Source organism: Moschus berezovskii, chromosome 23 (genome assembly GCF_049115385.1).
Source record: "Moschus berezovskii isolate FMDL1 chromosome 23, NW_MosBer_1.0, whole genome shotgun sequence".
Lineage (NCBI taxonomy): Eukaryota > Metazoa > Chordata > Mammalia > Artiodactyla > Moschidae > Moschus > Moschus berezovskii.
The window spans coordinates 21,282,331-21,293,072 of record NC_142482.1 but is presented as its reverse complement, the minus strand read 5'-3'; the positions used below and the strand labels follow the sequence as shown (position 1 = coordinate 21,293,072).

Here is a 10,742-nt window from a genome sequence, read left to right as displayed (position 1 = left end):
GTTTCTTGACTTCCTACTTTTGCATTCCAGTCCCCTATGATGAAAAGGACATCTTTTTTGGGTGTTAGTTCTAAAAGGTCTTATAGGTCTTCATAGAACTGTTCAACTTCGGCTTCTTCAGCATCACTGGTTGGGGCATAGACTTGGATTACTGTAATATTGAATGGTTTGCCTTGGAAACGAGCAGAAATCATTCTGTCGTTTTTAAGATTGCATCCAAGTACTGCATTTCGGACTCTTGTTGACCATGATGGCTACTCCATTTCTTCTAAGGGATCCTGCCCACAATAGTAGACATAATGGTCATCTGAGTTAAATTCACCCATTCCAGTTCATTTTAGTTCACTGATTCCCAGAATGTCGATGTTCACTCTTGCCATCTCCTGTTTGACCACTTCCAATTTGCCTTGATTCATGGACCTAACATTCCAGGTTCCTATGCAGTATTGCTCTTTACAGCATCAGACCTTGCTTCTATCACCAGTCACATCCACAACTGGGTATTTGTTTCGCTTGGGCTCCATCCCTTCATACTGGGCAACTACCGACCTAGGGAATTCCTCATTCAGTATCCTATCATTTTGCCTTTTGATACTGTTCATGGGGTTCTCAAGGCAAGTATACTGAAGTGGTTTGCCATTCCCTTCTCCAGTGGACCACATTCTGTCAGACCTCTCCACCATGACCCGTCCGTCTTGGGTGGCCCCACACGGCATGGCTTAGTTTCATTGAGTTAGACAGGGCTGTGGTCCATATGATCAGATCAACTAGTTTTTTGTGATTATGATTTCAGTGTGTCTGCCCTCTAATACCCCCTCCCAATACCTACCGTCTTATTTGGGTTTCACTTACCTTGGTCGTGGAGTATCTCTTCACAGCTGCTCCAAGAAAGCGCAGCCGCTGTACGTTACCTTGGATGAGGGGTATCTCCTCAAGGCCGCCCCTCCTGACCTTGAATGTGAAAGTGCTGCACTCAATATGCCAGCAAATTTGGAAAACTCAGCAATGGCCACAGGACTGGAAAAGGTCAGTCTTCATTCCAATCCCAAAGAAAGGGAATGCCAAAGAATGCTCAAACTACCGCACAATTGCACTCATCTCACACGCTAGTAAAGTCATGCTCAAAATCCTCCAAGCTAGGCTTCAGCAATATGTGAATCATGAACTTCCAGATGTTCAAGCAGGTTTTAGAAAAGGCAGAGGAACCAGAGATCAAATTGCCAACATCCGCTGGATCATGAAGAAAGCAAGAGAGTTCCAGAAAAACATCTATTTCTCCTTTATTGACTATGCCAAAGCCTTTGACTGTGTGGATCACAATAAACTGTGGAACATTCTGAAAGAGATGGGAATACCAGACCACCTGACCTGCCTCTTGAGAAACCTGTATGCAGGTCAGGAAGCAACAGTTAGAACTGGACATGGAACAACAGACTGGTTCCAAATAGGAAAAGGAATACGTCAAGGTTGTATATTGTCACCCTGCTTATTTAACTTATATGCAGAGTACATCATGAGGAACGCTGGGCTGGAAGAAGCACAAGCTGGAATCAAGATTGTCGGGAGAAATATCAATAACCTCAGATATGCAGATGACACCACCCTTATGGCAGAAAGTGAAGAGGAACTCAAAGGCCTTTTGATGAAAGTGAAAGAGGAGAGTGAAAAGGTTGGCTTGAAGCTCAACATTCAGAAAACAAAGATCATGGCATCTGGTCCCATCACTTCATGGGAAATAGATGGGGAAACAGTGGAAACAGTGTCAGACTTTATGTTTTTGGGCTCCAAAATCACTTCGGATGCTGATTGCAGCCATGAAATTAAAAGATGCTTGCTCCTTGGAAGGAAAGTTATGACCAGCCTAGATAGCATATTAAAAAGCAGAGACATTACTTTGCCAACAAAGGTCCGTCTAGTCAAGGCTATGGTTTTTCCCGTGGTCATGTATGGATGTGAGAGTGGGACTGTGAAGAAAGCTGAGCGCCGAAGAATTGATGCTTTTGAACTGTGGTGCTGGAGAAGACTCTTGAGAGTCCCTTGGACTGCAAGGAAATCCAACCAGTCCATTCTAAAAGAGATCAATCCTGGGTGTTCATTGGAAGGACTTATGCTAAAGCTGAAACTCCAATACTTTGGCCACCTCATGCGACGAGGTGACTCACTGGAAAAGTCTGATGCTAGAAGGAATTGGGGGTAGGAGATGGGGACGGCAGAGAATGAGATGGCTGGATGGCATCACCGACTTGATGGATATGAGTTTGAGTGAACTCTGGGAGTTGGTGATGGACAGGGAGGCCTGGCGTGCTGTGGTTCACGGGGTCGCAAAGAGTCGGACACGACTAAGCGACTGAACTGAACACTATTGTGGTGGTGGGGCTCCTCCCACCACCACCAATACGAACTTGGAGGAACTGGGCCAGAGCACCTCTCTAGGTCGGGAGGACTTGGCACGTGATTGGCTACTTCCTTATCCCCTGGCCTTGGCTCTAACAAGGCACCCAGAGGACTGCCTGCTCTGGGGCCCAGTGGCTCTGACCCAGACTCTGACGCTCACGGGGTGAGCTCTGTGGTGGGGCCCAGCTGCCAGGGCGCTGGGAGCAGGAGGGTGGGGACCCAGGGCCCTCCACATCAGTGTTTCTGTTTCTTTAGACTCAGTACCTGTGAGAGCTGGCACATACTCTTGCCACTAACAGTGGCCTTGGATGTTGAAGGTAACTGAAGCACCCCTACCGGGGGCATGCCCCAGCACCTGTCCTTCCAAGGAGCAGGTGCAAAAGAGAGTTTGCTAGGCATCCTAGGAGAGGATGCCCGTGTTGGGGGAGAGGGGGGCACATCCGTGACAGTGGAGAAGAGAGGTAAAGAGACACCTCCACCTCCAATCCCTGTGATGCTCCCAAGCAGGAGGGGTCAAACCCACGAGTTCTTTCCATCACCTCCCTTTCCTGCATTCCATCCTTCCCGCCGGGGCTGGTCTGATCCTACCACATACTTTTCAGTAGACTCCAACTGTGTCTTCAGACTTCCACAGCATGATTTCAGGCACCTAGGTGGGTACCCCCAGAGTTGGGTATCGAAGCTGGCACTTCAGCACCAGGGCAGCTGAGTCATCAGAGATTTTGGGTGCCTTGGCAAGGGTACCCCTAGTCCGTGGGGCTTTGCTCACTTGGAGCAGTGGACTGTGTGCTTTGTGTAGAGAACCGGTTGGGTCTGGAGGGGCTGTGATGACGTATCACAAGGCAAGGTAGGAAAAAAAGAGTTCCTGCAGCCTACTCATCTTGAGGCTTGCGATCCAACCAGAGCATGGAAGCAGCGGTCACACTGGCCTTGTCTGGTTGCCTGGAGCCCTGCTCAGCTACGGGCAGGAAGCCACCAGCCACTCCTTGGGGCTTCTCATATTAGGGCCTCCTTCCCCGGGACCCCTGGGAGGGCAGGCCCTCCAGTCCGACACTGAGGCTGAGTGAGGTCTGTGCCTGGGATACAGGGCCAGGAGCCTGATATGACCAGCCCTGGTACCAGGGCCCAAAGCTGAAAGGAGGGAGGAAAGACCCTGGTGGAAACTGGCAACTTTTATTAAATACTCACTCACCCATTTGCCACCACCATCCAGAGCAGGAAACAAATATCAAAATGGAATTAAAAAAAATAAAACAAAGTACACCCGATCCCCAGTATGTACAGGTCGTTCCTGGCCTCTCTGCCACAGCTGCGGAGATGCTGGGGAGCGGCTGGGGTGGGCGTGGGGCTGCGCACCGTTCTCCAGCCATGGGCCCCTGAGCGATTCTGACTGTGGTGGCAGAAAGTCCCTGCTGCCAAGGGGCCAGACACCTCGGCTGGCCTCCGGGGAGGTGTTTATTGCTGGGAAGGGCAGGGCTGGGCCCGCTCTGCCCCTACTGGGCGGAAGAGCTGTCTGGCTGCTCCCGGGGTGGGCAAGGACCAGTTGGGAGTGAGGACCAGTCCCAACAGCAGCCCCAGTTGCCACCTGAGAGGGGATGGGCCGAGGGCAGGATGCATGTTTTGTGTTTCCAGAGAGGAGAGAGGGTGCTCAGCTGATTCCGGGGGGAGGACGCCCCGTGTAGCCTGCGGATCAAGCTTGTCCTCCTTAACTCCTGAGGATGGCGCACCCCCCGATTCCAGCTGCCTGGCCCTCCTCGGGGGCAGGGCTCCCGTGCCCTTCGGGCCGTTCTCCTGCTGCCTCCTTGCGCTGGAGGCCTGTGTGGCCACCTGCGCGCCAGCCACAGCCTGGGCCCTTGGAGGCAAGGATGCCTGTGCGGCCCGGCACCTCCTCCACCGCGGCGGGACCCAGCCCTCGGGCTCAGCAGCCGCTCTCTGACTCTGCGGTCTCCAGGGTCACCGCCCCCTGCTGCATGGCAGCGGTGGCCACGCTGATGGCTTCCTCTAAGGTCTGCTGCTCCTCCAGCTGTGGAGAAGGAAGGAGAGAGTGAGACCCTCCCTCCCAGGTCCCAGTGGTAGGGTATGTGGTCTACTTTTCTGAATGTCCTCCACCCACCCAGTGTCACACACACCTGAGCACTCAATAGGGCCCCAGTAAACAGGAAGTTCACTGATAGAACCCTATTAGGCTAGGCATGGTGAGGAGCCATGGAACGGTCCAGGGTCAGACAGAGCAGCTTGCTCATGGAAGGGGAATGGCGGGCTGGAATAATCATCCATTTCAGCCCCCTTATTTTCCAGATGAAGGAACAGGGCCATGAAGAAATGAAGGGTTGAGACTGCAAGGCAGACTGCCATGAAAGTTACCGTGAAGGTCAGAAGGGGTCCCCACTCTGCCTCAGTGAAGGAAGAGCCTAGGCCTGATACAGGTGTGTGGATGCGGGCAGAAAGGGATTTGTCCTCTGAAATGGGCACCATCAGACCCAAATGCTGTCCTCTTCTAGTCCTCCACCAAGTTCCCCTGCTCTTCATGCTTCTTTCTCCAGCCACCAGAGTCTCCTCACCTGCACCGCAATGTGAGTTCCGTTGGCTGTGGCCAGCAGTGCCACCTGTTGATGATGAAGGGATGCTACACTTGAGTCCTCAGCCACCACAGTCCCAGAGGTAATGATTGTGACCTGAAATATACATTAAGAATGAGGTTTTCCAACCTACCTACATTATTCTCCCAATCCCCAATCCAAAAAAATCCCTTCAAGCAAGGTGGCTGGGAACAACTCAGAAGAAAATGAATAAAATCATTATGAGTCAGGTTAATGAGCTAGCTTGGGGCTCAGAGCTAAGTGGGGGTTGTGGCGGTGGCAGTGGTGGTTTAGTTGCTAAGTTGTGTCCGACTTGAGACCCCATGCACTATAACCCACCAGGCTTCTCCTTCCATGGAATTTTCCAGGCAAGAATACTGGAGTGTGTTGCTATTTCCTTTTCCAGGGGATCTTCCCAACCCAGGAATTGAACCTGGGTCTTCTGCATTGCAGGCCGTTTTCTTTTACTGACTGAGCTACCAGGTAAGCCTGAAGTGGGGGCTGTATGTTTCTTTACCTTACAGCCAACTTAATTTATGAATTTTGAGCCACAGAAGAACAGAGCTGTAAAAGGCCCCACAGGTAATTTAATACCCTCATTTGAAAATGGACTAAAGCTCATGGAAAAGTAACATGCAACATTCCTATGGCAGCAAGCAAACTGCCTCTTGACTCTCAGAGCAATGCTTGTCAACAAAGGAGAGCTGCTGATGACCCAGAGGAGTTGTAGGGAAGACGCTTTATCTGTGGGAATCTTGGTCCTCCTAAGAAGGCTGGACTAATTTAGCCCACACTTTTAAGGCCCGATATCATAAGGCGGAGAAGGCAATGGCACCCCACTCCAGTACTCTTGCCTGGAGAATCCCATGGACGGAGGAGCCTGGTAGGCTGCAGTCCATGGGGTCGTGAAGAGTCGGACATGACTGAGCGACTTCACTTCACTTCACTTTAAGGCCCGTCCCACAGAAAGGAAGAACAAGAGAGGAAGAACCCCAAGCAAACCGCCTGGTCGTACGGGCTGCGTCTGGGTGCCGTCGGCGCTGACCATGGCTACTGTGTGTGTGCCAGAGGTGGCAAGGTCATCGTCATGACTGGGGATGGCGAGGGTGGTACTGCCATGCTGGGTCACCATACTGATGGCACTCCCCAGGGCCTGCAGGTCTTCTGGGGACAGGCTGACCTGCCAATAGGAAGGAGGAAGTTGAGCTAGGAGTGGAGGGGAGGGTTGTCTGAAAGCCCCTAGGCAGATGAACCTGCTCTTTCATGTTTGCTTATTGGTAGACTAGAGGATTAGCTTCTTGTCACAGGGTGGAGGGATCAGGACAAGCAAGTGAAATAGGCCCTGGTTGCAAAGAGAGGCTACACTGGAAGAACTCTGCTGACCATGTCTATTCACCACCACTGTGCCTCAGGGCTCTGTTCCATGCAATTCAGGGTCTCTACCCAATTTCATCCTCGTATCAACTCTAAAAGTCACAGGTGCACTTGACAGTGAGAGTGCAAAGGTCAGGTTATACTGCTGGCGAGAAAGCCCAGGTTTCCAGAGGCCACACCATGCTCTGGCCTGTACGCCAACATGCCTCTCTGGAGGAGGACATCCAAGTGTTTCACTCAAACAGGACCTGTCAGCCTTCAAATTAAAAAGGGAAACTACTAGCTGTGCTCCAGAAGCCCCAGAGACTGAGCTGGAAGCACGAGCAGGAGGACAGTATTATGGGGAGTTGGGAGCCTTGGCCTCAGCTCTTGAGATCCACAAGGGTAAAAGGAGAACCTGCATGAAGGTGGGGCTATTAGGACCTGGGGCTCCCCAGAGACGGCTCCCCAGAGAGGGAGGGAGGGGGCGCCAGCCAGAGGGGCCCATCCCACCCCTCGCCCCCTGGCCTGTACCTGCTGGGCACCATCCTGAGTGATCAGAGCCACCTGGGGGGCCCCGTCCTCCTCCGTCACCATAGCCACTTGGGTAGGGAGGTCATCGCCCTCTTCCTTCACCTCTGACACATAAGCAATGCGGGATCGCTTGGGTGGCGGGCTCTCCTCGACTGGAGAGGCAGCTGGGAAAGGAGAGTCCGGGCTGACACCTGCCCCCAGGTGGTCATGGGGAAGCCTGGCTTGTCCCCTCTCACCTCCTGCCCACACCTCTCACCCTCGAGCTGCTGCTGCTCGTAAAGGGCCTGCTCGCTCTCCTCTGTGGCCTCCAGCTCGCCGTGGGCGCTGCGCTTGTGCATGGCCAGGGTGGAGGTCTGCCGGTAGGTCTTGCCGCAGGTGCTGCAGGTGTAGGGCTTGCAGTGTGTGTGCACCACATGGTGCTTATATAGGCTTGAGTACTCGGTGAAGCGCTTCCCGCAGCCTGGCACCGTGCAAACGTATGGCTTCTCCCCTGGGGACACTGGGCTGTGAGGAGGGTGGGACCTGGGGCTGGCAAGGGGGAATCTAAGGGAGCAGGAGGGAGGGACAGGGTTGGCAGACAGGGCCAGAGGGAGGAAGGGGGACTGAGATCTGGGACTCTGAAGGGACAGAGCTGGGGAAGGTGGCCGGCGGCAGAGAGAGGAAGTGAGTGTGGGCCTGCAGACACGGTGGAGAGCTGACGGGGGTGTGGGCAAGGCTGAGGCTGGAGAAGGGGCTGGTGAGGGGCACCAGGGCCGTGTGAACAGAAGCAGCAGCAGACAGAGGGACGACTGACGGGGACGTGCCAGGGATGACAGCAGAGGGAGGGGACATGTGCGTCTGGGAGATGACACAGAAGCCGGACAGGGGCGTAACACTGGGGGAGGGGAGGGTACACGGGAGTCACATGGACAGTGGACGACGTGAGGAGCCGAAGACATTTTACCCTGCTTTCTCCCCGCTGTGCCTGACCCTGGCCTTTATATGGGAGCTCAGCTGGAGGGGGCAGATTTCAGGTGGGTATAGGTGGGGGCAGGGGGCTGATAAGGCCAGCAGTGCCCATCAGATCAGCCCCAACTGGGAATGGAGGAACTGCTTGCTCACTGCAAGTGAAAGAGCGGTTCTGGGGGCACAGCTGGAAGCTCGGGACCCTGTGCCCCGCCCGCGGACCAGCCTGCAATGACCCTCTGGGCTGGGTGTTGAGGTGTCTCAGGTCAGAAGCCTTCGGTAGAGGGGCTGGGGCCTCAGAGGGGGAGGCCCGCGCATGCCAGCTGGCCCACCTGTGTGGATGCGCACGTGATTCTTGTAGTTGGTGGCGCTGGTGAAGCCGCGGCCACAGTGGGGCTCGGGGCAGGTGTAGGGCCGCTCGCCTGTGTGGGTGCGCACATGTACCTTGCGGATGTTAGATGTAGTGAAGGAGCGGCCACAGCCCTCAAAGGGGCACCGGAAGGGGCGTTCACCTGTGGAGACCCGCTGTGTGAGGGCGGCTCAGCAAGGGGTCCCGCAGAGCGGGGTGAGCCCCAGGCTTTGGGCCAGGCCTTAACTGGGCTGGGCGGGCAGGGCCCGGCCTACCAGTGTGGGTCCGGACGTGCTTCTGCAAGTCTCCTGAAGTCTTGAAGGCCTTGCTGCACAGCTCCTCTGGGCACTTGTATGGCTTCTCACCAGTGTGGGTGCGCATGTGGCTCTTCAGCCCATATCCTGTCCCGGGGGAGGGGGAGGGGTGAGAAGAGCCCTGGGCGGGGCCTTGTCTTCACCAGCTGCCTTCCTAAGGCAGAGGTGCTCTCGCTTAAGGTGTGCCCCGTGAGGCTCTGGGCCTCCTTTGGCATAAAGCGCCCGTGTCTGCCTCCGTCCCACTGCTGCCTGGACAGAGAAGTGGGGCTGGGGCAGCAGTCCCTGCTCCCTGCCCTGTCCAGTGCCAGCTGGCGCCATTCCAGAACCCGTGGAAGAGGAGACCCAGAGAACCCATGACCTCAGGGCCTCAACTGAGAGGGAAACTGAAGTCCAGAGGGAGGCAACCCCTCCCACCACTGGCACCCCTGCTGGTCTGTGTCAGGGCTGCTTCTTGCCCCATGACAGGGTTTCCTCCAGTGACAGTGCCATGCAGCTGCAGCACTAAGACAGCAGTTTCTTCCAGAAGGCAGCCTGGTGCCTAGCTCCCTTGAGGGAACATTCAGAGCTAATCCAGAGCCCTCTACCCTCAACTGGAAGCAGTCCACCGTGGTCTCCATCCAGGCAGGTTACCTGTGGCAAAGGCCTTTCCGCAGCTGGGGAAATCACACCTGTATGGACGGTCACCGGTATGAGCTCTCTCGTGAACCTGTGAGGACAAGCAACCATGTCATTCAGAGGGGAGAGGGTATGAATGGGCTCTTTGGTTTCTTTAGGGCCCGGAGTATCAGCATTGGCCACCTCCTTTATTTTGTTTCCTCTTCAGCAGAGATGCCACCTCCAGGGAGCCTTCCCTGATTCTCTTCCCTCCTGCACTCTTCATGTGTGTCACAGCCCCCTGTGCTGACATTTCTGTACACTCATCTCTTCCTTCCAGGAGGCAATGAGCAACTTGAAGTCAGGGGCCAGTTCCAGTCAAAGCAGGAAGGCAGGATTACAGCCTGCTGGGAAGACGGCAAGGCTGAGAGCTCTTTGCAGCCACCTTACCTTTAAGTGATGCGCGGTGGTATAGAGACGCCCACAGCCCTTGTAGCCGCAGCGGAATGCTCTGTCCCCAACCTGTTGTCCTTTGCCATTATGAGGAGCCTGGCTCTCATGCAGAACCTGAGGGAAAAAAATCTTGGGGTCCCTATATATATTCTCCTCAAAGGAAGGAAGGGAAGAGGTGGGACACAGGGCCCAGCTGGCAGCTTAAGACCCAGTAAACAGGGTTAAACCTACTAAGGGGGAGAACAGACACTGAGCCTGCTCCAGAAGGAACAGGGCTGGCCAGTGGAGTCACCACCAGCTCTGATGGACAGAGAGATGACTAAACATCATTGGGGCTCTGACATCTTGGGAAGAGAGGGCATCTCTTAGGGGGCAGGAGTGGTCGCAACGGCCACACACAAGCTGGGCTGAGGGCCAGCTGCCCCCCTTCTGACCATGGAGGCTGCCGCTCTGGACATGTCTATCCTCTGATGTGAAGAGATCCCTTCCTCCCTGGGGAAACCTGTGTTCGGAAGGGGCAATGCCAAGGGGCTGGCTACGGGGACAAGCTCACCAGAAGCAAGGTGGCCACAACTGACAAAGCGCACAGGTGCCCAGGGCAGGGCCTGCGAGCCCCACCAGAGCCCAGCTCTGCCTGCAGCCCCTGGCTACTGACAGCCCTCCCTCACCTTCTCTCCGCCAAAACCGTTCCACACCAGCCTCTGCTTCAGGGATCCTTGCTGCTCTGCTTTCCCGGGCAGAGTCCTGCTAGGGTGTCCCTCAGCCTTTGTTTCTGGGACACTGGCCTTCCCAGGAGCTCTTGAAACTGAACTCTGGAAGGCGTGGTGAGCAGGAGTCAAAGGAGGGAGGCCAAATCCACAGTGGGTCTGTCTAGTCAGCTCCAGGTCAAGGGGTCAGGCAGCTGACAAAGTTTCCTGGACACTCGAGTAGCCGGGGGGTGGCAGGAGAGGGTCACAGGCAGCTGGGCCTGCTTGGCAGGTGAGCCTGGTCAGGCGTTCAGATCCACTCCCGTGTCCCACTGGTGCTTGAGGGAATCAAACACTTCAGGGCTGGAAGCAGCCCTCTGAGATCATCTGGCCCCAACTCATCATATGGGATGGGAACAAGTTGAGGCCTTGGAGGGAGTGACTGAGGCAGCACACGGCAGAGGCATAGCCCACACAGATGTCAGGGCTCACAATTAAAGCTTGGTTGTCTTTCCAACAGCATTAAGCTTCTAAAATACAC

The 10,742-nt window shown here is 55.0% G+C and overlaps 1 protein-coding gene across 10 annotated transcripts in view; it reads right to left on the bottom strand.

Annotated features, from left to right (window-relative positions):
- Positions 1-3,551: 3,551 nt before the first annotated feature.
- The window catches only part of ZNF76 (zinc finger protein 76), a 28,228-nt gene continuing 21,037 nt past the window's right edge, over positions 3,552-10,742 (bottom strand). For 3 of the 10 annotated variants that reach the window (XM_055406106.2, XM_055406108.2, XM_055406107.2), the window contains exons 6-15: positions 10,184-10,327; positions 9,513-9,629; positions 9,099-9,174; positions 8,430-8,555; positions 8,138-8,317; positions 7,117-7,734; positions 6,861-7,024; positions 5,989-6,153; positions 4,956-5,069; positions 3,552-4,417 (exon numbers count right to left, since the gene is read on the bottom strand). In XM_055406106.2, the coding sequence (XP_055262081.2) occupies positions 4,313-4,417; positions 4,956-5,069; positions 5,989-6,153; positions 6,861-7,024; positions 7,117-7,734; positions 8,138-8,317; positions 8,430-8,555; positions 9,099-9,174; positions 9,513-9,629; positions 10,184-10,327 (1,809 nt within the window). In that variant the 3' untranslated portion in view covers positions 3,552-4,312. Of the gene's footprint in view, positions 4,418-4,955; positions 5,070-5,988; positions 6,154-6,860; positions 7,025-7,116; positions 7,735-8,137; positions 8,318-8,429; positions 8,556-9,098; positions 9,175-9,266; positions 9,327-9,512; positions 9,630-10,183; positions 10,328-10,742 lie in introns of those variants that run through there. The other 7 variants (XM_088831345.1, XM_055406112.2, XM_055406111.2 and 4 more) reach the window with 6 other exon arrangements.